Source organism: Oncorhynchus mykiss, chromosome 25, assembly GCF_057628025.1.
Source record: "Oncorhynchus mykiss isolate SJ-2025 chromosome 25, ASM5762802v1, whole genome shotgun sequence".
Taxonomy (NCBI): Eukaryota; Metazoa; Chordata; class Actinopteri; order Salmoniformes; family Salmonidae; genus Oncorhynchus; species Oncorhynchus mykiss.
The window spans coordinates 83,655,917-83,682,869 of NC_143046.1; the positions used below are offsets into that span (position 1 = coordinate 83,655,917).

At 43.3% G+C, this 26,953-nt stretch overlaps 1 protein-coding gene across 1 annotated transcript; it reads right to left on the reverse strand.

Annotated features, from left to right (window-relative positions):
• Nucleotides 1–4,073: 4,073 nt before the first annotated feature.
• Nucleotides 4,074–24,148, reverse strand: kcnk2a (potassium two pore domain channel subfamily K member 2a). Its single transcript, XM_036963026.2, has 8 exons — nt 24,048–24,148; nt 20,842–21,061; nt 20,360–20,450; nt 18,073–18,190; nt 17,302–17,462; nt 13,965–14,151; nt 13,150–13,289; nt 4,074–5,437 (listed from the first exon to the last, which is right to left on the reverse strand). Coding segments are annotated over exons 1-8 (1,266 nt in total). The 5' UTR covers nt 24,049–24,148; the 3' UTR covers nt 4,074–5,089.
• Nucleotides 24,149–26,953: the final 2,805 nt, after the last annotated feature.

Sequence of the window (26,953 nt, forward strand, 5' to 3'; positions counted from 1 at the left end):
TTTGTACTAGGATTAAATGTCATGAATTGTGAAAAACTGAGTTTAAATGTATTTGGCTAAAGTGTATTTAAACTTCTGACTTCAACTGTAGGTCATAATAACTTTTCCACAAACAGATTTAGCAGCTGAGTGATTGTTATGCAGTGATACCACTGTGGGAACTAGGATTGTACAATAACATCCTCTGCTCTGTCACACTGCCATGCATATCTGTGCTGTATGATGTGCAGGGTTGGGGGTCAATTTCATTTCAATTCCAGTCTATTCAGAAAGTAAACCAAACACTAAATTCCAAAATTTTCCTCATTGAAAAGCATTGAAGATAATAGGAATTTCAGTGTACTTCCTGAAGTGACTGGAATTCAAAATGGAATTGACCCTGACGCTCTGTGTGAATCCGTGCCTGCCTGTGTGTAGTAGGTTGATGGATTAATATCTGTGGGCTGCTGTATCTGAGGCCTGGGATATCGGTCTGCATACCGTCTGTCTGTCTGTTGACTTTGGCCACCCAGTCCAGCTTACATAACATCACCTCACACTCCAAATGGCCCGTTCTGAGGACAGACAGTATGTCCCAACCAGAGACTTAGTTTGGGGGTGTCTCTCCGCTCTCATCATCAGATTAAAGTGCTAGTCCACCCCGAAACAAAACCCTGTCACAACTTACCATACCTCAAAATATATGGTCTAGAGTCCATATCCCATGCTATCTGTTGTGTAGATACTGTAACAGGAGAAATATGCAGGCTTTTCATACCAATGAAGGGGAAAGTTGGGCAGGCACCATCTGATTCCATTATATTTTGAGGTGAACTATCGTTGTAAAATGATAATGAAACAACCATCACATACTCATCCACATGAAAGGTCAGTTATGTTGTCTAATTGAACAAAACCACTGACCTCAAGTTATATCAATAGATGTCCTATGGCAGGTGAGTGTTTTTGAATGAGGCAGTAAACAGAAGAATTGAGAATAATGTATATTTTCAAGCCATTAGATATATCAAAAAGAAAGAAATCAGTTATATAGACTGGTTCTACAGACGTTTTTTTTCAGAATCAACGTTTATCTGTGGATGACAAAGTCTGGGCCGAACAGCCAGAGCGCCAACAGTGTAGAATAAAATAAAACAAACAAAACAAAGATGAACAATCATAAAATACTTAACATATCTGGTGTTGTATTTGCAGAACACTTAATAACAGTTCATACATGTTAATTAATAGCCATCAGTAACCCATGTTAGAGTCAAAGCTAATGATACTGTAATAATAGCCAGACATGGGCCAAATACACAGTTCGTATGCGCTTGATTTAGCTTGTCTGGCCCAAGCCCAATAATGGACTATAAGGAGCCTAACGTTCCTCCTCCTTGTAGTCCAAGGACCTTTCATGTTCTATGTAAGAGGGGGAATTGGCTCTGGCAGCCAAAACAACCAAATACTCCATCTAAATGTGAATCGATTCTCAATTGCGGTACAGTTCAGGAAATAATAAAGTCAGCTACTTTCATATCACATCAAAAATTATTTCACAAAAATGCAAAATATACACTTTTACTGTAGAGTATTTTAACTGGTTTTACCACAGTTTTGGAGCCGACAGTGCTAATGCTAGTTAGCGTCTATGAAAAGGACTAGTCCAGCCCAATGGAACCTATGGAATAGTCCCAAGTGCAAACTCTGCATGCTAGCCATGATAAATCAAATGCACCTCAAGTATTTGGAACAAAACAAATGCATATTGGACCCAGGCCTGACAGTAACACAGACAGAGAAAAGGCAAAAGACAGACAGACCAAGCCACTACTATGGCACAGCCGTGGAAACAACAAGCAACACATTGTCAGGACCGGAATCACTTCTCCCCAAGCTTGTAAGACCATGGCTGTGTCCTAAATCATGCCTACTACTTACTACAACAACATACCGTGTGCTAATACTAGTAGTACATACTATTAAGAAAATGCTGTTTAGTAAAAACATATGCAGTAAGCAACAAATAACATACTGAGAAGACGGCATCTACTTCCTCGTTACCTTGTTATCTTACCTTGTCATTTGTTCATTTTAGTTGCGCCTCTATTATTGTGATTGTCGGCTGTTGTCAAACACACGTGAGTCGGGAAATATGATTCTCTTCCTCACTAACGTGCAGCGAATTCTACTTCATGAAAAGCCGAAATTAGTATAACATCCTGGCATTTATTAAATCATACTAATTTTTCAAACTCTCAAATACTATAAAATGTTCTATTTCCTCATACCCAAAACGAATACTACAGTATTTACAATGCAAGAATGGGTATTCAGACACAACCCATGTTATTACAGTACTTCATTGTTCTCTATCCCCCTAACACACTCCCCAATAGATGCACTCTTGATTTTACCTTGCTTCTCACAGCAGGAAATGGGAATTATGTGGATTACAATTAATGGAAATTTTTGTAATTAATGGACTTAATCATAATTGGATATGCTGAGACGAGTGGTTGATACATTTTTCATTAGGGCAAATCTAGTCTGACATTTTAAAGTGGAAATTCCAAACTTTAGACCTTAAACCTTGAATACAATATAATTAGCATTTCCTGCTGCACAGCATCAGCAACGCCAGACCAATCAAATTAAGATAGCAGGTCTGTATATCTCTCTACTACCTAATAAATAATGGTGTTCAGTCAGAGATAGTAGCGCTCTCTGAAATGATAGTTTTTTGTGTCATGGATTTCACATACAGGATCTGTTCCAATATCCACTTTAGCATCTCGCCTGACACTTATTAAGCTTGCATTCTAGATGGGATACAAGTGTGGACATTGGAACGGTAGCCGTGGTTTCACACTGGTGCTAATGAATTACATCACAGCTCTGTGGACTGCGCGCCAGACAGGCAGCAACATCGCTAGAAAGAGAACAGTTACAGTTTATCTCCGCATAACGACGATACAAAAGCCTTCATGGTGAATAGTGTTAGCTGTGAAAACAATAAAAATGTTGTAACTTTAAAACACAAGCGGTAAAATAAAAGTGCATTGTTGAATGGCAGGTGTACACAGGGTGTGTGAGAGAGAACCCCTCAGGTGTGTGTGTGTGTGTTTGTGAGTGTGCGTGTAATGCTGAATGATTTCATGTGTTGGTGTTTTTTTTTGCCTGTAAAAAACTGTGTTTCATCAGCTCTTTGTCCGTTTGTAACGTTTCAAGTAACATTCAAAGTCATCTGGCCTGTGTATCCGTCTGCAACACATCCAATTCGATGTAACAGAGTTCCTCCCTGTACGGGGAACCCGGGACTCAAACCCACAGCAACACTCATGCACTCAAGTCAACCGTGTTACTGACAGAGCAAGATGCCGACCAGCTCGTCACTCTGCGAGCGACAGTTGACTAGATCTCCGGGCGGTTGACGTCACTGCACGATGGCTAGCTCTCACTGGCTAGTTCACATCGGCTAGGTCAAACCCCTCCTCCTCCTCCTCCTCCTTCTCAATGACCCCACTATGGTTTCATTCAAACAGACCTTAGATTGAACATAAAAAGGATTGCTATAAGATAATGTATCATATGAAAAGACAGATAGTCATGTGAAAACAAATCAATCCTAATTGGATAAGGATGACGAGCGGTGGCGGAGAGCTAGCTGAGACATTGAACAGATCGATGAACCATGTGGATCTACTTCCTCCACCTCCTTACGGAGAAAGACATGATATAGGGATCTGATTTTACGGTCTGGACACAGCAGGTATCTTAACAGTCAACCACCACACCCTCATCTTAGGGCGGCAGGTAGCCTTGCGGTTAGAGCGTTGAGCCAGTAACTGAACGGCTGCTAGTTTGAATCCCAGAGCTGACTAGGTAATAAATCAGTTGATGTGATCTTAAGCAAGGCACTTAATCCTAATTGCTCAAGGGTTTCCGTTGATTATGGCAGACCCTGGCTGTTACCCCACTATCCGAGGCTGCCTCAGGAAAATTTGGGATATGCAAAAAAACACATTTCCAATTAATAAATTAATATATACTCGTACATGTGTGAAATAGGACAAATATAAGCACCCACCAAATTCAAATATTTTTTTTATCTCCTTCAGATTTGGCATTAGCTCTGAATACGACAACATAATGTTGAACAGAACTGTCGATTTAGGAACTGTGTCGAAGCAAGGCAGCCATTTTTTGTCATCATGGCGAGGGTGAGTTTTGGTTCACATTGATGTTGCATGTACTGTAGTAGGACGTTTTGATAACACAAATAATTGGCACTTATGTCAAAAGACATAAGCCTCCGTTTTTTTTCCAATGTTAAAATATCTGTCCAGAAACAGTCCTAGTGGAATGGAGCATCCATTTGATGCTCCAAACACCCAGCATCCCTGGAGCAGCTCGGAGGACTACAGCCACGTAGTTCTACAGACAAACTGTCTCGTTGTTTTAAATGACAAGAGTGAGCGTTATGATCGACAAGAGAAATCATTGTCTGTTCATTCACATGGTAGAAAAGGACTAAGGCACCGCTGTGGTTCCTTCAGTAGAAAAAAACCCTGAGTGGTCCGGTTCTGGTTAACAGTCAGGGAAAGGTTCCCTCTTGGAACCCTTTAGAACCCTATAGAACCGAACCATACTCTGACTCAAGGCATAGAGACGTACTAATACTCACTGATATTCCTCATACATTGGCAACATAATAAATTGTATACATAAACCAAGGTTGTGTCCTAAGTTATACCCTATTTCCAATATAGTTGACTGCTTTTGACCAGAACCCTATGAGGTTATGGCCATTAAGTAGAACACTATACAGGAAATAGGATGACGATTCAGCTTTGCCCTGACCTTACCCTGACCTTACTCCCCAAACATGACTCTTCTATTCAGATACATCTGTTCACAGTTCACAATTCATGTTGTTATTCGGTTGTAGTTCAAAATCAAAATGCTTCATAATTGATTCATAGTGTTATATTGTTATATAGTCCGTCATAAGGGCAGTTGTTTATCAATGACATCATCCACTTTGTGCTGAAAGATGGCTGCCATTGGTTGTTGTAACCAGGTGGGCGTGGCTTGTGCTGAAGCAGAGTCAGAGGTGAAAGGTTGTGACCTCTACTTGAGGTGTAATAGCAATGTCACCTCTCTTAGGGTCCACCCCCTTCCCGTTTAGGAACGGACTTCCATTTTTGGTAACAGGCGGGGACACCGGCTCCTTCTCCCGATCCAATTCATTGGTGAAGTTGACGGACATCTTCCTTTTGGGTGGGGTGAGCTCGGGGTCAGAGTTTAGGCCCAGCTCGGATGACATTTTGCTTTTGATTGACGCGGCTCGCTGGAACTTGTCGTAGACCTCAACGCTGAGGCGACGCCTAGTCTCCTTGAACTCTGCCGAGACGTTAGCCGTCCACTCTGCTGCGTGAGCCCTGATCTCCCCTACCTAGAGGGAGAGAAATAAGGGAGAGGGTGGAGAGGAGGGGGAGAGATAAGGGGGAAAGGAGGGGAGAGGGGGGAGAGGAGAAAATATGAGGGGGAAAGCAGGGGGAAAGGAGAGGGAGAGGAGGGGGAAAGAGGGGAGAGATGAGGGGGAAAGAGGGGAGAGATTAGGGGGAAAGAGGGGAGAGATGAGGGGGAAAGAGGGGAGAGATGAGGGTGAAAGCAGGGGGAAAGGAGAGGGAGAGGAGGCGGAAAGAGGGGAGAGATGAGGGGGAAAGAGGGGAGAGATGAGGGGGAAAGAGGGGAGAGATGAGGGGGAAAGAGGGGAGAGATGAGGGGGAAAGAGGGGAGAGATGAGGGGGAAAGAGGGGAGAGATGAAGGGGAAAGAGGGGAGAGATGAGGGGGAAAGAAAGGAAGGGGAGAGGAGGGGGAAAGAAAGGAGTGGGAGAGGAGGGGGAGAGGAGAGAGATGAGGAGGAAGAGGATGAGAGATGAGGGGGAAAGACGAGGAGAGAGGAGGGGGAAAGGAGGGGGAGAGGAGAGAGAAGGAGGAGAGGAGGGAGAGGATGAGAGAGGAGGGGGGACAGAGAGAGAGAGAGAGAGATGAGTGGGAAAGGAGGGGGAGAGGAGGGGGGAAGGAGAGAGAGATAAATGCTGTGTGAGACTGTGCTGTTCTCATCATATCCAGGAAGTCACCTGAAAAAGATGAAGCTGTAGTGGATAGCAGACGTTTTAAGGGCTCCTGTTCTGCTACTGTTTTTTTTAACATAATGTCTCCGGCATCATTTCCTATGACCGAAAACGGCTTCTGGACATCAGAACAGCGATCATTAACCTTGATTTGGATTCAAATGTCTACTTCAACGAGTCGGCAGCTCTGGACGTTCTGCTTACTCCTGACTAGTCCCTAATTACTCCAAAGAGGAAGCATCGGTAAATCAAAAGACAAGTGAGGCGACCTCCTAACGAGATTATGTTGGCAAACAAATATATCGCCATTGCCCTTTGTTCTGTTGGCGAATGTGCGGTCCCTGGAGAACAAACTGGATGAACTCAGTTCAAGACTATCCTATCAACGGAACCTGAAAAACTGTGTTCTATCTTTCTTGGAGTCTTGGCTGAAGGACATGTATAATATGTCTGGATAATATACAGTGCATTCGGAAAGTATTCAGACCCCTTCCCCTTTTCCACATTTCCATGACTCCGTAAAACAGAGTGTGTTACAGTCCCTGATGTCTCTCTGGGAAGGAGATCCTCGCCCTGAGCTCATCTACTTTATTGTTAAGAGACTAAACATTAGCAGGTATTATACTCGGAAGCGGTGGATGGTTGCACGCCTCCTGAGTCGGACTAGAAGTCCACTCCGAATACCTCTTCTCCGCCGGCGGCATCTTGGAGCAGCCTCTGGAATAAGTTCAATTGCCCCGGGGGGTACGAACAAAGGATCCATTTCAGGAAACTCGTATTCCTGGTCGTAATGCTGGTTAGTTACCGCTGCTCTGATTTCCAAAAGTTATTTCCTGCTGTATGTAATAACACCAAAAATATTCTGGGCTAATAATGTAAGAAGAAACACACACAAAAAAAATAAAAATACTGCAAAGTTGCCTAGGAGCTAGAAGCAGAGCTGCCATGTCTGTCGGCACCATCCTACTAGCACAGACACCAAAAATATTCTGGGCTAATAATGTAAGAAGAAACACACACAAAAAAAATAAAAATACTGCAAAGTTGCCTAGGAGCTAGAAGCAGAGCTGCCATGTCTGTCGGCACCATCCTACTAGCACAGACTGGATTTATCCGATAACATTGAGGAGTTTACCACATTAGTCACCAACTTCATTAATAAGTGCATTGACAACGTCCCCCCCCCCCCCCCCCACAGTGACCGTACATACATAACCCAATCAGAAGCCATGGATTACAGGTAATTTCCGCACTAAACTAAAGACTAGAGCTGCCATTTTCAAAGAGTGGAACACTAATCCGGAGGCCTATAAAACATCCCGGCCTATCACGAGCCATCAAACAGGCAATCTGTCAATCCAGGACTAAGATCGAATCCTACTATGCCGGCTCTGATGCGCGTCGGATGTGGCAGGACCTGCAAACTATCACGGATTACAAAGGGAAACCAACAGCAAGCTACCCAGTGACGTGAGCCTACCAGACAAGCTAAATGCCTTCTATGATCACTTCGAGGCAAGCAACACTTAACCATGCATGAGAGCGCCAGCTGATCTGGACGACTGTGTGATCTCGCTCTCCGAAGCCAATGTGAGTACAACCTTTAAACAGGTTAACATTCACAATGGAATGGATTACCAGATGCTTACTCAGAGCATGCACTGAACAGTTGGCAAGTGTCTTCACTGTCATTTTCAACCACTTCCTGACTCTGTCTGTAATCCCTACATGTTTCAAGCAGACCACCCTAGTCCATGTGCCCAAGAACGCCAAGGTGACCTGGCTAAATGACTTTCACCCTGTAGCACTCATGTCTGTAGCCATTAAATGCTTTGAAAGTCATGGCTCACATCAATACCATCATCCCAGACACCCTGGACCCACTTCAATTCGCATACCAACCCAACAATCTATATTGCACTCCACACTGCCCTCTCCGACCTGGATAAGAGGAACACCTATGTGAGAAGGCTTTTAATTGACTACAGATCAGCGTTCAACACCATAGTCCCCTCCAAGCTCAGAACCCTGGAACTGAACACTCCCCTCTGCAACTGGATCCTGAACTTCCTGACGGCCGCCCCCAGATGGTGAGGGTAGGCAACAACACATCCGCCTCGCTGACCTACAACAAGGGGGCCCCTAAGGGGTGCGTACTTAGTCCCCTCCTGTACTTCCGGTTCACAAATGACTGTGTGGCTGCGACACGACTTCAACACCATCATTAAATTAGCTGACTTCATGACGGTGGTAGGCCTGATCACCAACGACGATGAGACAGCCTATAGGGAGGAGGTCAGAGACCTGGCTGGACAACAACCTTTCCTTCAGCGTCAGCAAGACAAAGGAGCTGATTGTGGACTACAGGAAACGGAGGGCTGAGCACGCCCCCATCCACAGGGCTATAGTGGAGGGTATTGAGAGCTTCAAGTTCCTTGGTGTCCACATGATCCACAAACACCAACACAATGCCTTATCCATCTCAGGAGGCTGAAAAGATTTGGCATGGGCCCTCAGATCCTCAAAGTTCTACAACTGCACCATTGAGAGCATCTTGACTAGCTACATCCCCGCTGGGTATGGCAACTGCTTGGCATATGTCCGCAAGGCGCTACAGAGGGTAATGTGTATGGCCCAGTACATCACTGGGGCCGTGCTCCCTGCCACCTATACCATGCGGTGTCAGAGGAAGACCCCAGAAATTGTCAAAGACTACCGATGCACCAAGTCTGGAACCAGCAGGACCCTGAACAGCTTCTACCTCCAAGCCATAAGACTGCTAAATAGTGTTGGGTTCTGTGACTATGAAATGTTACTTATTCATGTCACTGATGGAGGGCTAAGTTTGAGGGTCTACACCAGTAGTTAAGGGTTATAGGAGGAAGGTATATAGTGGGTGCAACTAAGCTTGGAATGTGTTGAGTGCAGGGAAGCGATTACATGTGGCAGGCATTGATAAGGGGAGACGGGTGGAGATCTTGGAAACTAACAATGTCACTGAGGGAGAGAGGGTAATGTATAAAGTTTACATTATGTCAGGATATGTTATTGTTAGCCACCAGGGATCCTCTGGGAGGAGAAGCTACACCAAATGTTCGTTTTTTGTCTGAATTACAGCTGTAACGACCCTTTGGGAAGAATTAAACTTGGTTAAGCTTCTCTAGTGTCCGTGAGTTATTCACTCTGAAAAATTAGAACCTAACAATAGTTAACCAAATTTGCATTTGACTGATCACATACACTACTGCATACACTACACTATATGTACATACCTAAATGACCTCGTATCCCTGCACATAGAATCGGTACTGGTACCCTGTGTATATAGCCTAGTTATCGTTACTCATTGTGTATTTATTCCTTGTGTTATCTTAATTGTTGTATTTTTTTTGTGTATTTTTACCCCTCTTTTTCTCCCCAGTTTCAATTTTGTCTCATCGCTGCAACTCCCCAACATGCTCCATCATGTGTCCATCCGAAACATGCCCCGCCAAACCACGCTTCTTAACTTCTTGGTGACAGGGGCAGTATTTTCACGTCCATATGAAATGCATGCCCAAATTCAACTGCCTGCTACTCATCCCCAGAAGATAAGATATGCATATTATTAGTATATTTGGATAGAAAACACTCTGAAGTTTCTAAAACTGTTTGAATCATGTCTGTGAGTATAACAGAAATTATTTAGCAGGCAAAACCCAGAGGACAAAACCTTCAGATTTTATTTTTTTGAGGTCACTCTCTTTTCAATGGGATTTCATTGGTAATCCAGATTTCTAAGGGACCTTCTTGCTGTTCCTTTCACTTCCACTGGATGTCAACAGTCTTTAGAAATTGGTTGAGGTTTTTCCTTTGTGTAATGAAGAACTACGGCCATCTTGAACGAGGGTCACTTGAAGTGTACTGTTAGATAGAGGCGCGTGACCAGAACGCTAGCAACATTTTGTTTTCCTCCCGTATTGAACACAGATCATCCCGTCTTCAATTTTATCAATTATTAACGTTAAAAATACCTAAAGATGCATTACAAAAGTAGTTTGAAATGTTTTGGCAAAGTTTACAGGTAACTTTTGAGATATTTTGTAGTCACGTTGCGCAAGTTGGAACCAGTGTTTTTCTGGATCAAACGCACCAAATAAATGGACATTTTGGATATATATCGACGAAATGAACCAAACAAAATTAAAATTTGTGATGTTTATAGGACATAATGGAGTGCCAACAAAAGAAGCTCGTCAAAGGTAAGGCATGAATTATATTTTATTTCTGCGTTTTGTGTCGCGCCTGCAGGGTTGAAATATGCTTTTCTCTCTTTGTTTACGGAGGTACTATCCTCAGATAATAGCATCGTTTGCTTTCCCCGAAAAGCCTTTTTGAAATCTGACATGTTGGCTGGATTCACAACAAGTGTTGCTTTAATTTGCTATCTTGCATGTGTGATTTAATGAAAGTTAGATTTTTATAGTAATTTATTTGAATTTGGCGCTCTGCATTTTCACTGGCTTGTGGCCAGGTGGGACGCTAGCGTACCACATAGCCCGCCACAAGGAGTCGAGGTCAGCCTGCAGCCGCCCGGCCCGCCACAAGGAGTCGAGGTCAGCCTGCAGCCGCCCGGCCCGCCACAAGGAGTTGCTAGAGCACAATGAGCCAAGTAAAGCCCCCCCGGCCAAACCCTCCCCTAACACTGGGCCAATTGTGCGCCACCCTATGGGACTCCCGATCACGGCCGGTTGTGATACAGCTCGGGATCAAACCTGGGTTTGTAGTGATGCCTCTAGACCACTGAACCACTTGGGAGGTCCTCTATTATTTCTCAAGCTTTCTCTCTGCATTGTTGGGATGGCCCACAAGTAAGCAACTCACTGTTAGCATGTGACAAATAAAAAATGTATTTAAATTTGATTTGACCTCAATTACTGTACATGCATGTTCTATTAAAGCTACCATGGAAACACACACAACTGTACTGACTGCATGGGGTAAATGGCATGTTGGACACTGCGCGCACACACACACACACACACACACACACACACACACACACACACACACACACACACATCATTATTATCAAAACGTGTGATATCTTCTTTGGTTTAGTGGTTGTCAAAACATAGAGGAGATTTATTGATAAAGTATTGATTGTTTGATTGATATATTGATATACAGTATATACTGCATATTGTATAATATACTCAGGGTGAAACAAGACTTGAAAGAGAGAGAAAAAGAGAGACGAGGGATCCCTGGACTAGCACACTGCAGACAGGGTTGCACTGCTCAAAGAGCATTTCAGGATAAGATGAATGTGATTGGCCTAATCAGATCTGTAGTGTAGTTCCTCTTTGCTGAGTTGGCGCAGGGGCTTGCTCTGCCTGGCAGTTTAAATACAGTTCTTCACATGTAAGGAAGAGAAGGGGATGGGAGGAATAGGGGGAAAGAGATATAAACAGGAGAGGAATGGGGGAAAGAGATATAAACAGGAGAGGAATAGGAGGAATGGGGGTAAAGATATATAAACAGGAGAGGAATAGGAGGAATGGGGGAAATAGATATAAACAGGAGAGGAATAGGAGGAATGGGGGAAAGAGATATAAACAGGAGAGGAATATGAGAATTGTGGGAAAGAGATATAAACAGGAGAGGAATATGAAGAATGGAAGACACAGATATAAACAGGAGAGGAATGTGAAGAATGGGGGAAAGAGATATAAACAGGAGAGGAGGTGTGGGAGCGGTGGTTTGGGTGGTGTTCACGCAGAGAGCTGTTCAAGTGTAGAAGGTCTGTTATTCTAATCTATTGTACAGTCACTGTTTGGGTGGTAACTATCACACTCTGGAACAAACAAATTATACTGTATGGTCTACTCCATCACTGTTTTGTTGCATTACTGGTGCCTCTGTGGTTCTTAATGAGATCATAGGACCAGAGCCCATTAGACTGTAGAGTGAGACAAGAGAGGAGAGAGTGACACTCATTAACTTGATAAACTTACATTCTCTCTCTCTCTGTGTCTCTTTCTCTCTGTGTCTCTCTCTCTGTGTCTCTCTCTCTGTGTCTCTCTCTCTCTCTCTCTGTGTCTCTCTGTGTCTCTCTCTCTCTCTCTCTGTGTCTCTCTCTCTCTGTCTCTCTCTCTCTCTCTGTGTCTCTCTCTCTGTGTCTCTTTCTCTCTGTGTCTCTCTCTCTGTCTCTCTCTCTCTCTCTCTCTCTCTGTGTCTCTCTCTCTCTCTGTCTCTCTCTCTCTGTCTCTCTCTCTCTCTCTCTCTGTGTCTCTCTCAATTCAATTCAATTCAAGGGCTTTATTGGCATGGGAAACATGTGTTAACATTGCCAAAGCAAGTGAGGTAGATAATATATAAAGTGAATATATAAAGTGAAATAAACAATAAAAATTAACAGTAAACATTACACATACAGAAGTTTCAAAACAATAAAGACATTACAAATGTCATATTATATATATATATACAGTGTTTTAACAATGTACAAATGGTAAAGGACACAAGATAAAATAAATCAGCATAAATATGGGTTGTATTTACAATGGTGTGTGTTCTTCACTGGTTGCCCTTTTCTCGTGGCTTTTCCCTCTCTCTCTGTGTGTGTCTCTCTCTCTCTCTCTCTGTGTCTCTCTCTCTCTCTCTGTGTCTCTCTCTCTCTCTCTGTGTGTCTCTCTATCCCTCTCTCTCTTCCTCTCTCTCTTACTCTCTCTCTCTTCCTCTCTCTCTCTCTCTTCCTCTCTCTCTCTCTTCATCTCTCTCTCTTCCTCCTCCCCATCTGTTGGGTTGTCGTGTGGAGAGTGTCCCTGGAAAGGCTCACAGCAATCAGAAGATAGTTGATTTGAAGGAATAATGTTTACCAGGGGGCAGAAGTTTGTATGTATGTAATGTGTATGCTATTCTCTCTCTGTGTGTGTGTGTGTGTGTGTGTGTGTGTGTGTGTGTGTGTGTGTGTGTGTGTGTGTGTGTGTGTGTGTGTGTGTGTGTGTGTGTGTGTGTGTGGGTGTGTCAGAGAGAAAGAGATACCTCCTCTTTGGTCTTCTTAGAGATGACTCTGAGCCAGTCTCCTATCATGCTGAGTACAGCAGCGAAGTACGCCAGACCCACCAGGATCCAGAACCACACCACAGGCTTGTAATAGTCCAGATACTCTATCTCTGAACCACCTGGAGAGGACACACACACACACACACACCCCATAGACACACACACACACAGACACACACACACACACATACACACACACACGCACACACACACACACACACACACACACACACACAGAAACCCACGTAGACACAAATGCGTGCACACACACACACACACACGCATACATACATTGTCACGCACACACACCCACACCCACACCCACACAAACACGTACACACACACACACACACGTTAGGCTGACCAGCTCCTTGTTGTAGTTCTGAGCAGTCCATTCTATCTGATAGTGCCCTGTCTTAATGTGACCCTGCTTCTCACAGCAGGACAATAATCCTGCAGCAACAGGAAATGTGAATTATTATGTGGATTATAATTCATGGTTGATACATTTTTCATCACAGCTTTGAGTACACTACAATTTAGCATTTCCTGCTGTTGTGATCCAATGAAAATAGCCGATCTGTATGTTCTGTTCACTTTCCCTGAGTGATTGGTTAACATGTGACAGAGACTGATACCTGCACCCTTTACCTAGTCTTTAAAATAGATATTCATCTTAATGAGACAAACCTGTATAAATAAAGGTTAAATTAAAAAAGTGTGAGCGTACGAACGTGTACTTAAGCTAGTTAGGACTTGGCCTGTATCGAATTACTACCGTCGTAAACATTTACCTGCGACAAAGTCCCCGAAACCAATGGTTGTCAAGGTGATGACTACAAAGTAGAGGGACTCCAGGGCACTCCAGCCCTCAATATGTTTAAAGATGGCTGCCGGCAGCGCCACGAAGAGCAGACAGCCGAACAGAATGAAGAGAACGGTAGAGAGGACACGAATCTTGGTCTGACTAACATCCCACTGCTACAGAGAGAGAGGGAGGAGGGAGGGAGGGAGATAGATTAATAATCTATCTAACCATTATTCCAGCTAACTTCACACCACATTTCTCATGTACAGCAGTGACCTTGGGAAGAGTTGCAGAGTTAGCCAACTGGAGTCTGGGGATGATTAGGAGGTGGCCATGAGGGATGATATTCCAGGCAATACTTTAGTGCTGTGGTGTCAAACTCATTTTGCCCCAGGGGCCACATTCGATAATTAGCTGTCATTTCCTGCACTGATGTGTTATCATTTACACACGGTGTCATGTTTCTTTTGTTTTAGTATGCTGCCTCCATTTAAAATATAAATAAAAAATCCTTGACAGGATAATTATTCTCCCCTTTGACTATACATTTTCGTCAATTCTGGGGGTTTCTACTCCCTAAATTGTTGACTGTTTTTGTGCAGTTAACTAGCAGTGCTCCACTGTTAGCAGCCAATGGCTAGTCGTTTCTTACTGCTGATAAGAATGAATGATTTACATAATTTTTTTCCAGTCATTACTGAATTATTTAATGTAACAAATCAAACATTAAACCTCGTAAATAATTCATTTAGACCAGTGGTCACCAACCGGTCGGTCGATCGTGAAAGGTATTTCTAGTCGATTGCCAAACATTTCTGTATAAAAAACAACGATAAAGCCTGTGTCTGAAGGTACAAACTCTGCCTTCCCGGCGGTCCCGGAGAGCAAATCAAGTGCACTATAGGCTTACTGCTGACCAATCGGATGGCTCAGATGACCGTGTCTGCAGTAATGTAGCGGGTGTAAAAGAAAGCTACAGTAAAGTTGATACTGTGAGATTTCAACACTTTTATAAACCACGACTAGAGAGAGACTGTCAACGAACACAGCAAAGAGCTGCTGTTTTTATTAGTGAGTTTATGTTTACGTTCTCACTCAGCACTGTCAACACTTTGTATTCAACACTTTTATAAACCACGACTAGAGAGAGACTGTCAACGAACACAGCAAAGAGCTGCTGTTTTTATTAGTGAGTTTATGTTTACGTTCTCACTCAGCACTGTCAACACTTTGTATTCAACACTTTTATAAACCACGACTAGAGAGAGACTGTCAACGAACACAGCAAAGAGCTGCTGTTTTTATTAGTGAGTTTATGTTTACGTTCTTACTCAGCACTGTCAACACTTTGTATTCAACACTTTAATAGGCTATTCAAATGCACATTCTCCCTACTTCCACTCAGCACTACAACCAACACTGCAGCAGTAATGAATGAGAAGGAAAGTGTCTCTATAGGCTTGTGTTGTTATTATTAGCTCCTTGGGTCTTTTTTAATATCAAGGAATATTTCACTTCCTCTGTTCATAGGAGTAACAACATGAATTTGTTCATGAGCCATGAATTAATGCAGTGCGACTTGAGTGTCGCCATCAGCTGGAAGACAGTGTCCCTTTTTGGTGAGTGTCAGCTGAGACTGACCATCAGATACAGACACCATCAGCCCAGTAAAATATTTTAAATTGTATGCTCACTCAGCTGAGCCTCACAAGTAATACAACAACTGATCTACTACCGTTGTTATCATATACCTCAAAAATGTGTTTGTGTTTTTTTTAATGGTCCAAACAACAATGCATTGGCAGGGAAATTCAAGCAAATTCAATATACACTAATAATGTATTGGGCCTATACCGTACTGAACAAACCTCATTGCTTCAGTACTGTTTTTAATGGGTTCATGTTGCATAGGCTTTGGTTTTTAAGCACATTTTTTAACACATTTTTTAACTAATTTTTGTTTCTTCAAAGTAGCCACACTTTGCCTTGATGACAGCTTTGCACACCCTCTCAACCAGCTTCACCTGGAATGCTTTTCCAATAGTCTTGAAGGAGTTAAATATGCTGAACACTTTTCCTTTATTCGGCTATCCAGCTCATACCAAACCATCTCAATTGGATTGATGTCGGGTGATTGTGGAGGCCAGGTCATCTGATGTAGCACTCCATCACTCTCCTTCTTGGTCAAATAGTACTTGCACAGCCTGGAGGTGTGTTGGGTCATTGTCCTGTTGAAAAACCAATGATAGTCCCACAAAGCGCAAACCGCGTATCGCAAAGGCGTATCGCTGCAGAATGCTGTACTTTAGCAGTGGTTTCTTTGCAGCATTTCGACCATGAAGGCTCCTCTGAACAGTTGATGTTGAGATGTGTCTGTTAATAGAACTCTGTGAAGCATTTATTTGGGCTGCAATTTCTGAGGCTGGTAACTCTAATGAACTTATCCTCGGCAGCAGAGGTAACTCTGGGTCTTCCTTTCCTGTGGCGGTCCTCATGAGAGCTAGTTTATCATCGTGCTGGACTTGAAGAAACTTTCAAAGTTCTTGAAATTCTCCGGATTGACTGACCTTCATGTCTTAAGGTAATGATGGACTGTCGTTTCTCTTTGCTTATTTGAGCTCTTCTTGCCTGGTCTTTTACCAAATAGGGCTATCTTCTGTATACCACCCCTACCTTGTCACAACACAACTGATTGGCTCAAACACATTAAGAAGGAAAGAAATTCCACAAATTAACTTAAAAAAGGAACACATGTTAATTGAAATGCATTCCAGGTGACTACCTCATGAAGATGGTTGAGAGAATGCCAAGCATGTGCAAATCTGTCATCAAGGCAAAGGGTGGCTACTTTTAAGAATCTAAAATCTAAAATATATTTTGATTTGTTTAACACTTTTTTGGTTACTACATGATTTCATTTGTGTTATTTCATAGTTTTGATGTCTTCACTATTATTCTACAATGTAGAAAATAGTAAAAATCAAGAAAAACCTCTGATTGAGTAGATGTGTACAAACTTTTGACTGGTACTATATATATATATATAATAAGAATTATGATACATTTTTTGTTGTTGTTGTGATTTATCTTTTTGTTGCTCCAACCACCCGCAGACTGGATTGGAAGCCTGGTGGGCCATGTGTTTGACACCCCTGTTGTACAGTGTTGCTAACTGTAATGAAGTAATGGACAGTCATTTCAAAACCTCCTGACAGACAGGCCTCTACTCTCCTGGGATAGAGAAGTAATTAAGAGTGGCTACACACACACACACACACACACGCACGCACACGCACACACACACACTCTCTACATGGACTCACCACAAACATCTTCTCGACCCTGGCGGTGGCCTTCCCAAAGATGGTTCCCAGTTGGTCTCCTACTCCAGCCAGCAGGAAGCCAAACAGAGGGATGCCCAGAAGGGCATAGATGATACAGAAGATACGCCCTCCCTCCGTATGGGGGGAAATGTTCCCAAATCCTGGAGAGGCGGAAGAAAGGCGGCATCTTTAAAAGACTGTGCAGTTGAAATATTGTTTTATGTTCTATTTCCTTGTTATTCTACTAGTTATTTGATTGTTTAGTTCTTTGTCACTTAAATGTTTTCTTCGTCCGTAATACAGCAATTCTGTCTGGAAATGAAATCACTTGCAGAGTTGCTTCCTTTGGGAACAAGTGAATGTAATTTCCCTTTATAAGGAGGAAGACAAGGCAATAATAATATCCATTAGCTACAGCAGTCTATGTGCTAGGTTTACACTATTCACTCTTTCTCTTTTGTCTCTCTTTTCTTCCCTTTCTCCCCTGTGTCCTTAGGGTGGGTCACCAACCAATTAGTCCTAAACTTTAACCTCCACCTCTCCCTCTCCCCCTCCATCCCTCCACCTCTTGTTAGAGGCCCCACCCTCTTTTTGAAGTGCAATTAAATCCCAGGTCCTTGGGGAGTGAAGGGAGAACAGAGAGATAATAGGAAGGATAGAATCATGAAAATTGATTTACAGAAGAACGTTGTAATGACGACTGTACTGAGAGGGTAAATGAGATGTTCGACACACACACACACACACACACACACACACACACACACTTACCGATGGTAGTGATGACAGTTCCAGCGAAGAAGAAAGAGGAGCTTAGGTCCCAGAGGCTGCTGTGATTGGTCAGAGTCCCGGCTGGGTTCACCCCTGAACGGATCGCTGACACCACTTGCTGTGGATGAGACACACACATAGACCATGTCTGAATACCAATACTTAAGTATTAAGTAATTAAGAAGTGGGAAGTACTTAGGTTGGAGTCATTAAAACTCGTTTTTCATCCACTGCACAAATTTCTTGTTCACAAACTATAGTTTTGGCAAGTCGGTTCAGATATCTACTTTGTGCATGACACAAGTATTTTTCCCAACAATTGTTTACAGACAGATTATTTCACTTATAATTCACTGTATCACAAATCCAGTGGGTCAGAAGTTTACATACACTAAGTTGCCTGTGCCTTTAAACAGCTTGGAAAATTCCAGAAAATGATGTTGTGGCTTTACAAGCTTCTGATAGGCTAATTGAAATAATTTGACTCAATTGGAAGTGTACCTGTGGATGTATTTCAAGGCCTACCTTCAAACTCAGTGCCTCTTTACTTGACATCATGGGAAAATCAACAGAAATCAGCCAAGACCTCAGAAAAATAATTGTGGACCTCCTTAAATCTGGTTCATCCCTGGGAGCAATTTCCAAAGGCCTGAAGGTACCACATTCATCTGTACAAACAATAGTACACAAGTATAAACACCATGGGACCACGCAGACATCATACCGCTCAGGAAGGAGACACGTCCTGTCTCCTAGAGATGAACGTACTTTGGTGCGAAAAGTGCAAATCAATCCCAGAACAACAGCAAAGGACCTTGTGAAGATGCTGGAGGAAACAGGTACAAACGTATCTATATCCACAGCAAAACGAGTCCTATATCGACATAACCTGAAAGGCCGCTCAGTAAGGAAGAAGCCACTGCTCCAAAACCGCCATAAAAAAGCCAGACTACGGTTAGCAACTGCACATGGGGACAAAGATTGTACTTTCTGGAGAACTGTCCTCTTGTCTGATGAAACAAAAATAGAACTGTTTGGCCATAATGACCATTGTTATGGTTGGAGGAAAAATGGGGAGGCTTGCAAGCCGAAGAACACCATCCCAACCATGAAGTACAGGGGTGGCAGCATCATGCTGTGGAGGTGCTTTGCTGCAGGAGGGACTGGTGCACTTCACAAAATAGATGGCATCATGAAGTGGGACAATTATGTGGATATATTGAAGCAACATTTCAAGACATCAATCAGGAAGTCAAATGGACAATGACCCCAAGCACACTTCCAAAGTTGTGGCAAAATGGCTTAAGGACAACAAAGTCAAGGTATTGGAGTGGCCATCACAAAGCCCTGACCTCAATCCTAAAGAACATTTGTGGGCAGAACTGAAAAAGCGTGTGCGAGCAAGGAGGCCTACAAACCTGACTCAGTTACACCAGCTCTGTCAGGAGGAATGGGCCAAAATTCACCCAACGTATTGTGGGAAGCTTGTGGAAGGCTACCTGAAACGTTTGACCCAAGTTAAACATTTTAAAGACACACACACACACACACACACACACACACACACACACACACACACACACACACACACACACACACACACACACACACACACACACACACACACACACACACACACACACACACACGACTTTCGTATTGTTTTCTGGTTCTTGCCTGTTCTTTAACGAGTAGACCAATATCTAAACAAGAGGTTTTCAACAGCAGAAGAAAACAGTAAACCCTGTGTGTTCTGATGGTCTAATGGCTCTACTGGACATGAGCAGAGAAGGGAGAGCCAAACGACTGCTGGTTGCTTAATGTCACCTCTGTCAGACTGTGAGAAGAGTTAAAGCTGAGAACAACCTCGCCTCTGTCTGAGAGGAACTCTGACTCATCCTTGCGGCACACCGGTAGTTCATATCTCATTATGACATTGAATAGATTGGTAGTGCAGCTGTTAGCCCCAGTCTCAGTAATGGGAGGACCAGGGAGTAGGCTCATTCCCTGACGAATTCAGTCTGCCACCATGTACAGTACATCTGTTACCATGGTCAGTGAGGTCACTCCAAGACCCAGATTGGTTTTTAGTCCTTTTTAATCAACTTATTTATTTCCTGAAGCCACACTGTGACATCAGTGTGTGTTAAAACGTTAACATTTTGGAATTCACCACGCAAATCAGCACCAATGGCAGCAAAGATACATTCTCAATGAGTCACTCTGGCAATTAACATGATTACACACACACACACACAGACACACAGACAAGCAGTAACAATGGTACCTTGACCAGTTCCTCCAGTTGGCTGTGGTTTACACAGGAGTGTGTAGAGAGGAAGTCTAGTTTCTGAGTCAGGATGGCCAGGCGCTGAGCACTGGAGAGAGAGAGAGGAGGATGACAGGTTTACAAAGAGATAAAGGAGGGATAGAGAGAGTGACGAGAAAGAGAGGGAGAGAAACAGAGAGATGGATAGATACCTCTAGAGAGAGAGAGAGAAACAGAGAGAAACAGAGAGAAACAGAGAGATGGATAGATACCTCTAGTGAGAGAGAGAGAGAAAGAGAGAGAGGGAGAGAGAGAGAGACACAGAGACACAGAGACACAGAGAGATGGATAGATCTCATGGGGTTGTTCCTGGGCTTTGAACATGGATAGATTGAGAGAGAGAGTGAGGGGGGGGGATTGTGTGCAGGGAGAGGGAGAGATATATAGGAGAAAAAGGGAGAGAGATGGAGAGAGAGCGCGAGAGAGAGAATGATAAATACCTCTCATGGGGTTGTTCTAGGGCCTTGAAGACGGCAGCTCCAACGACCAGGTAGAGAACCACCAGGAGGAAAATGGCCGACACCGTCTTCCACTTCATCACCGTGGCAATAGCCTGACACTCCTCTGTGGGGCTCAGTGTGATTGACTTGGCGGAGAAGGAGCGGCGGGGCTTGCTGCTGTGAGTGGCGGATTTGGGGTCCACTAGGTCAGGTGCTGCCACTATTTGGGCGATGGGGAGAAGAGATGATTAGTTGATTGAGAATGTATTTTACAGTATCTTCTTTATTTCCTGTCAACAAACTCAGATAGTTCATACTTTAAAATGAAGTTTCATTGATATGACATCTTGAAAGTCTTAAAGGGAAGTAGAAATTAGAAGGAGCCCGTGTGTGTCCATGTCTTAAAGGGAAGTAGAAATTAGAAGGAGCCCATATGTGTCCATGCTGTGCTGTGGCTGGTGAGTCATTCTTGTGTGTGTTTTCTCTATGCTTCTGTGTTGTGTAGGTCTGACACGTGCTCTTCTGCAGAATGAGAACACATTGGCTGTTTGTTCAGGAAATGTACCAATAAATACTGTTGTGTGAGACACGGCCGTCGAGCAGCCGGGCTCTGTGTGTGTGTGTGTGTGAGAGAGAGAAATGTACCAATAAATAATGTTGTGTGGAACATGGCCGGGCTCTTAAACTGCTGCGCTAACGTATATCGTATAGCACGCCCCCATCTGCATCGACTGGGCTGTAGTAGAGAGGGTCAAAAGCTTCAAGTTCCTTGGTGTGCACATCACAGAGGACCTGACATGGACCCATCACACCAGCATTAGGGTGAAGAAGGCGCAACAGTGCCACTTCAAACTCAGGGGACTAAAAGTTAGACTGGTAGACTATACTGACCTGTGGGTTAGTAAAAGTTAGACTGGTAGACTATACTGACCTGTGGTATAGTAAAAGTTAGACTGGTAGACTATACTGACCTGTGGTATAGTAAAAGTTAGACTGGTAGACTATACTGACCTGTGGTATAGTAAAAGTTAGACTGGTAGACTATACTGACCTGTGGGTTAGTAAAAGTTAGACTGGTACACTATACTGACCTGTGGGTTAGTAAAAGTTAGACTGGTAGACTATACTGACCTGTGGTATAGTAAAAGTTAGACTGGTAGACTATACTGACCTGTGGTATAGTAAAAGTTAGACTGGTAGACTATACTGACCTGTGGGTTAGTAAAAGTTAGCACATGGAAATGCGTAATGCATAAGGGAAGTACGAATACACCTTGATAAAGGGGAGGAGCCTGCAAGCAGATGAGGAAATGAGGATAGAATAAATTATATAGTGAAACCTGTAAAAGAGTGAATGTTAACCAATAAAAACCACACAACCCTACCCTGTGACCAATAAAAACCACACAACCCTACCCTGTGACCAATAAAAACCACACAACCCTACCCTGTGACCAATAAAAACCACACAGCCCTCCCCTGTGACCAATAAAAACCACACAGCCCTCCCCTGTGACCAATAAAAACCACACAACCCTACCCTGTGACCAATAAAAACCACACAGCCCTCCCCTGTGACCAATAAAAACCACACAGCCCTCCCCTGTGACCAATAAAAACCACACAGCCCTCCCCTGTGACCAATAAAAACCACACAGCCCTCCCCTGTGACCAATAGAAAACCACACAACCCTCCCCTGTGTCCAATAAAAACCACACAACCCTACCCTGTGACCAATAGAAAACCACACAACCCTACCCTGTGACCAATAGAAAACCACACAACCCTACCCTGTGACCAATAGAAAACCACACAACCCTCCCCTGTGACCAATAGAAAACCACACAACCCTCCTCTGTGACCAATAGAAAACCACACAACCCTCCCCTGTGACCAATGAAAAAAACATATATATATATATATATATATATATATATATATATAGAGAGAGAGAGAGAGAGAGAGAGAGAGAGTGTTGCAATGATGTGCAAATAGTTAAAGTACAAAAGGGAAAATAAATAAGCATAAATATGGGTTGTATTTACAATGGTGTTTGTTCTTCACTGGTTGCCCTTTTTTTTGTGTGGAAACAGGTCACAAATCTTCCTGCTGTGATTGCACACTATTTCACCCGATTTAGATGGAAGTTTATAAAAATGTATTGAGGAAAAGGCCTTTTTAAATGCCTAATGAGTTTACAACTGTTTTACCCCAACTCCATGATCACCCAAAGTACAAGGCCTAAACGTGTATTTTTAAACAAGAAAGGCTTGAACTGGTTGAATCAACGTTGTTTCCATGTCGTGTTGACAACAAAAATGCAATGCGACGACGTTGAATTAACACGGAAAACTGATTGGATTTGCAAAAAAGTTATCACGGTAAGGCAATTTTTTTCACCCAACTTTTAACCTAAATCCAATGACATTATGACACTTTTTTTGTTGATTTCATGTTGAAATCAAGTCAATTGACAACTCAAACCAAAAATAAATCTAAACTATTCAGTCTCAATCACATGGGCCTACAATAAATGCTTATTATTATTTAAATAATATTGTAAATGTGCAGAAAAAAACACTTAATACGCGTGTTTGCACTGATCTATGGACAGGATATGCTATGCCCGCGCGCAGAACGCTGCACCTGTCCTTCATACGCACGCAATAGCGCTATGCTGCATGATACAAATGTAGTTTTCTGGAAGATAAAAAGTACCGAATCAGTTTTAGCCTATCTAAAGTAGTCCTATGTGTGTACAAATGGTAGACCCGCGGTCTAAGTAGAGTAGGAAACTCACAAGCTACCACAATAACAGAATCTACCAAAACACACCAAAAAAAAAAATCAAAACATCTACGAAACAGAAATGTTGTGCAGTGGGTACTTTTCATGAAATCATGGTCTAACCTTGTCTCACCACAGAGAAGCAGCAGGCAGTCCTGTCCTCTGAAGGGGAATCCGTATCAGAATGACCAATAGTATAGTAAATTGTTCAGTACTTTCATACAATAGTCTATATATAGTCTACACCGGGCAGCTGCCGGCCCTCCCTCTATAAGAGATATAAGATCTTGAATAAAGGGCAAGCACACACAAGCAAGCACACGTAGCCTACAGTACATGCGCGCACCTAAACTCACACAGCGGTCCATTGGCGCACCTACACACACCGGTCCAGTAAACGATAAAGACCGCCACTTACTTATTCTCTAGCCGATGCCCTCTGCTCTCCGCTCCTCACAAGACGTTCTCTCCGTGATTAGTGGAATGTTTTATCTTCTTTTCCAGTTCTCTCTTCTTCCCTTCCTTTGCCTCTGTTGGTGTTCACACGCAGGTGCATGCAGGGCGGACGTTTCCACATGGCACCACAGCCAAGACCTCTCTCTCTCTCTCTCTCTCTCTCTCTCTATGTCTCTCTTTCTTTTGCTCTTTCTCTCTCTTGCTCTCCCTCACTCTCTCTGTCTTGCTCTCCCTCGCTCTCGCTGTCTTGCTCTCCCTCACTCTCGCTGTCTTGCTCTCCCTCACTCTGTCTCTCTGTCTCTTTGTCAATTAAATTCAAGGGGCTTTATTGGCATGGGAAACGTGTTAACATTGCCAAAGCAAGTGATGTAGATAATATACAAAAGTGAAATAAGCAATAAAAATGAACAGTAAACATTACACATACAGAAGTTTTAAAACAAAAAAGATGTTACAAATGTCATATTATATATATATATAATATGTGGGGATAACAAGTATTTGATACACTGCCGATGTTGCAGGTTTTCTTACTTACAAAGCATGTAGAGGTCTGTCATTTTTATCATAGGTACACTTCAACTGTGAGAGACGGAATCTCATTGTATGATTTTTAAGTGAATAATTAGCATTTTATTGCATGGCATAAGCATTTGATACGTCAGAAAAGCAGAACTTAATATTTGGTACAGAAACCTTTGTTTGCAATTACAGAGATCATACGTTTCCTGTAGTTCTTGACCAGGTTTGCACACACTGCATCAGGGATTTTGGCCCACTCCTCCATATAGACCTTCTCCAGATCCTTCAGGTTTCGGGGCTGTCGCTGGGCAATAAGGACTTTCAGCTCGCTCCAAAGATTTTCTATTGGGTTCAGGTCTGGAGACTGGCTAGGCAACTCCAGGACCTTGAGATGCTTCTTACGGAGCCACTCCGTAGTTGCCATGGCTGTGTGTTTTGGGTCATTGTCATGCTGGAAGACCCAGCCACGACCCATCTTCAATGCTCTTACTGAGGGAGGGAGGTTGTGGGCAAGATCTCACGATACATGGCCCCATCCATCCTCCCCTCAATATGGTGCAGTCGTCCAGTCCCTTTTGCAGAAAAGCATCCCCAAAGAATGATGTTTCCACCTCCATGCTTCACAGTTGGGATGGTGTTCTTGGGGTTGTACTCATCCCTCTTCTTCCTCCAAACACGGCGAGCGGAGTTTAGACAAAAAAGCTAGATTTTTGTCTCATCAGACCACATGACCTTCTCCCATTCCTCCTCTGGATCATCCACATGGTCATTGGCAAACTTCAGATGGGCCTGGACATGCGCTGGCTTGAGCAGGGGGACCTTGCGTGCGCTGCAGGATTTTAATCCATGACGGCGTAGTGTGTTACTAATGGTTTTTTTTGAGACTGTGGTCCCAGCTCTCTTCAGGTCATTGACCAGGTCCTGCCGTGTAGTTCTGGGCTGATCCCTCACCTTCCTCATGATCATTGATGCCCTACGAGGTGAGATCTTGCATGGAGCCCCAGACCGAGGGTGATTGACCATCATCTTGAACTTCTTCCATTTTCTAATAATTGCGCCAACAGTTGTTGCCTTCTCACCAAGCTGCTTGCCTATTGTCCTAAAGCCCATCCCAGCCATGTGCAGGTCTACAATTGAACCCTGATGTCCTTACACAGCTCTCTGGTCTTGACCATTGTGGAGAGATTGGAGTCTGTTTGATTCAGTGTGTGGACAGGTGTCTTTTATACAGGTAACAAGTTCAAACAGGTGCAGTTAATACAGGTAATGAGTGGGGAACAGGAGGGCTTCTTAAAAGAAAAACTAACAGGTCTGTGAGAGCTGGATTCTTACTGGTTGGTATGTGATCAAATACTTATGTCATGCAATAAAATGCAAATGAATTACTTCAAAATCATACAATGTGATTTTCTGGATTTTTGTTTTAGATTCTGTCTCTCACAGTTGAAGTGTACCTATAATAAAAAATTACAGACCTCTACATGCTTTGTAAGTAGGAAAACCTGCAAAATCGTCAGTGTATCAAATACTTGTTCTTCCCCCGTTATATACAGTATATATATATATATATATATATATATATATATATATATATATATATATATATATATATATATATATATATATATATATACAGTGTTGTAACAATGGTTATAGTACACAAGGGATAATAAATAAGCATAAATATGGGTTTTATTTACAATGGTGTTTGTTCTTCACTGGTTGCCCTTTTCTTGTGGCAACAGGTCACAAATCTTGCTGCTGTGATGGCACACTTTGGAATTTCACCCAATAGATATGGGAGTTTATCAAAATGGTTTTGTTTTCGAATTCTTTGTGGATCTGTGTAATCTATTCTTTGTGGATCTGTGTATCTATCTATCAATATAGAGCAGAGAGAAGAGATAAGGAAAGTGGTAGGGGAGGAGAGGAGAGGATTGAAAGGGGGAGAGGTGGGGGAGGAGAGGAGAAAGGGGGAGAGGTGGAGGAGAAGAGGAGAAAGGGGGAGAGGTAGGGGAGGAGAGGAGAAAGGGGGAGAGGTGGGGGAGTAGAGGAGAAAGGGGGAGAGGTAGGGGAGGAGAGGGGTAGAGGTAGGGAGGAGAGGAGAGGGGTAGAGAGGTAGGGGAGGAGAGGAGAAAGGGGGAGAGGTGGAGGAGGAGAGGAGAAAGGGGGAGAGGTGGGTGAGGAGAGGAGAGGGGGAGAGGTGGGGGAGGAGAGGAGAAAGGGGGAGAGGTGGGGGAGGAGAGGAGAAAGGGGGAGAGGTGGGGGAGGAGAGGCGAAAGGGGGAGAGGTGGGTGAGGAGAGGAGAGGGGGAGAGGTGGGGGAGGAGAGGAGAAAGGGGGAGAG